Below are 1125 nucleotides of genomic sequence, written 5' to 3' on the forward strand. Positions count from 1 at the left end.
CCCCCCCCCTGACCCCTCCCCCCGTCTCTGGCCCCTCCCCCAGGTTGTCCGTGTGTCCGACGGTCGCCCCTTCGCCCTCAAGCGCTCGCTCCGCCCCCTCTCTGGCCCCGCCCAGCGCCGCCATTGGCTGCGCGAGGTCTCCGCCCACCTGGGGGCGGGGCCTCACCCCCACCTGCTGCCCCTGGAGGGGGCGTGGCTCGAGCGGGGGAGGCTCCACCTCCTGACCCCGCCCTGCCCGGGCGGCTCCCTGGGCGACCAATGGCGGAAGGGGGGCGGGGCCTCCCGAACGGACGAGGCCTCCCCATTGGCTGAGCGGCACCGAGGGGGCGTGGTCTCCTCTCTGACCCGCTCCCTATTGGCCTGGTGGCGCGGGGGGGGCGTGGCCTCCAAAAAACCCACTCCACCATTGGCTGAACAACACCCAGGGGGCGTGGCCAACCCCCAACCCACCTTCCCTTCCCCATTGGCCGAGAGTCACCACGGGGGCGTGGCCTCCCCCAAACCCTCCTCCCCATTGGCCGGGCAACCTCAGGACGGATCCCTATTGGCTGAGCAGCCCCAAAGGGGCGTGGCCTCTCCCAAACCCTCCTCCCCATTGGCCGAGCAGCCCTGGGGGGGCGTGGCCAACCCCCAAACCACCTTCCCTTCCCCATTGGCCGAGCCGCCCCAAAGGGGCGTGGCCTCCCCCAAACCCTCCTCCCCATTGGCCGAGCGGCCCCGTGGGGGCGTGTCCCCGCCCCGGGACGGTTCCCCATTGGCCGAGTGGCGCCTCTGGGGTTACCTGTGGGACATTTTGGGGGCCCTGAGTCACCTCCACGCCCGGAACTGGGCCCACCTGGACGTCAAACCCGACAACGTCCTCCTCGACCCCCGCGGCCGCTGCCGATTGGCCGATTTCGGGACGGCCACGCCCCCCGGGGAGGGGGAGGGGCTCGGGGGAGGGGACCCCCGTTACGTGGCCCCCGAGGTGCTGGAGGGGTCGGGGGGGCCCCCGGGGGACGTTTTCAGCCTGGGGTTGTCCCTGCTGGAATTGGGGGGGTCCCGGAGGCTCCCCGGGTGGGGGGAGGGGTGGAGGAGGCTGCGGAGCGGGGGAGGGGCCGAGGGGGAGGGGCGGAGCCTCCCCCC

General features: G+C 73.4%; 1 protein-coding gene across 1 annotated transcript; it reads left to right on the forward strand.

The window, feature by feature from the left end:
• Positions 1-43: 43 nt before the first annotated feature.
• Positions 44-1110, forward strand: PKMYT1 (protein kinase, membrane associated tyrosine/threonine 1; the record flags this gene model as incomplete). Its single annotated transcript, XM_027633595.1, has 2 exons — positions 44-520; positions 551-1110. Coding segments are annotated over 2 exons (1037 nt in total), but the record flags the coding sequence as incomplete, so codon positions are not given.
• Between the last annotated feature and the right edge of the window lie 15 nt (positions 1111-1125).

Source organism: Corapipo altera, unplaced genomic scaffold, assembly GCF_003945725.1.
Source record: "Corapipo altera isolate COAL_440 unplaced genomic scaffold, ASM394572v1 57725, whole genome shotgun sequence".
Lineage (NCBI taxonomy): Eukaryota > Metazoa > Chordata > Aves > Passeriformes > Pipridae > Corapipo > Corapipo altera.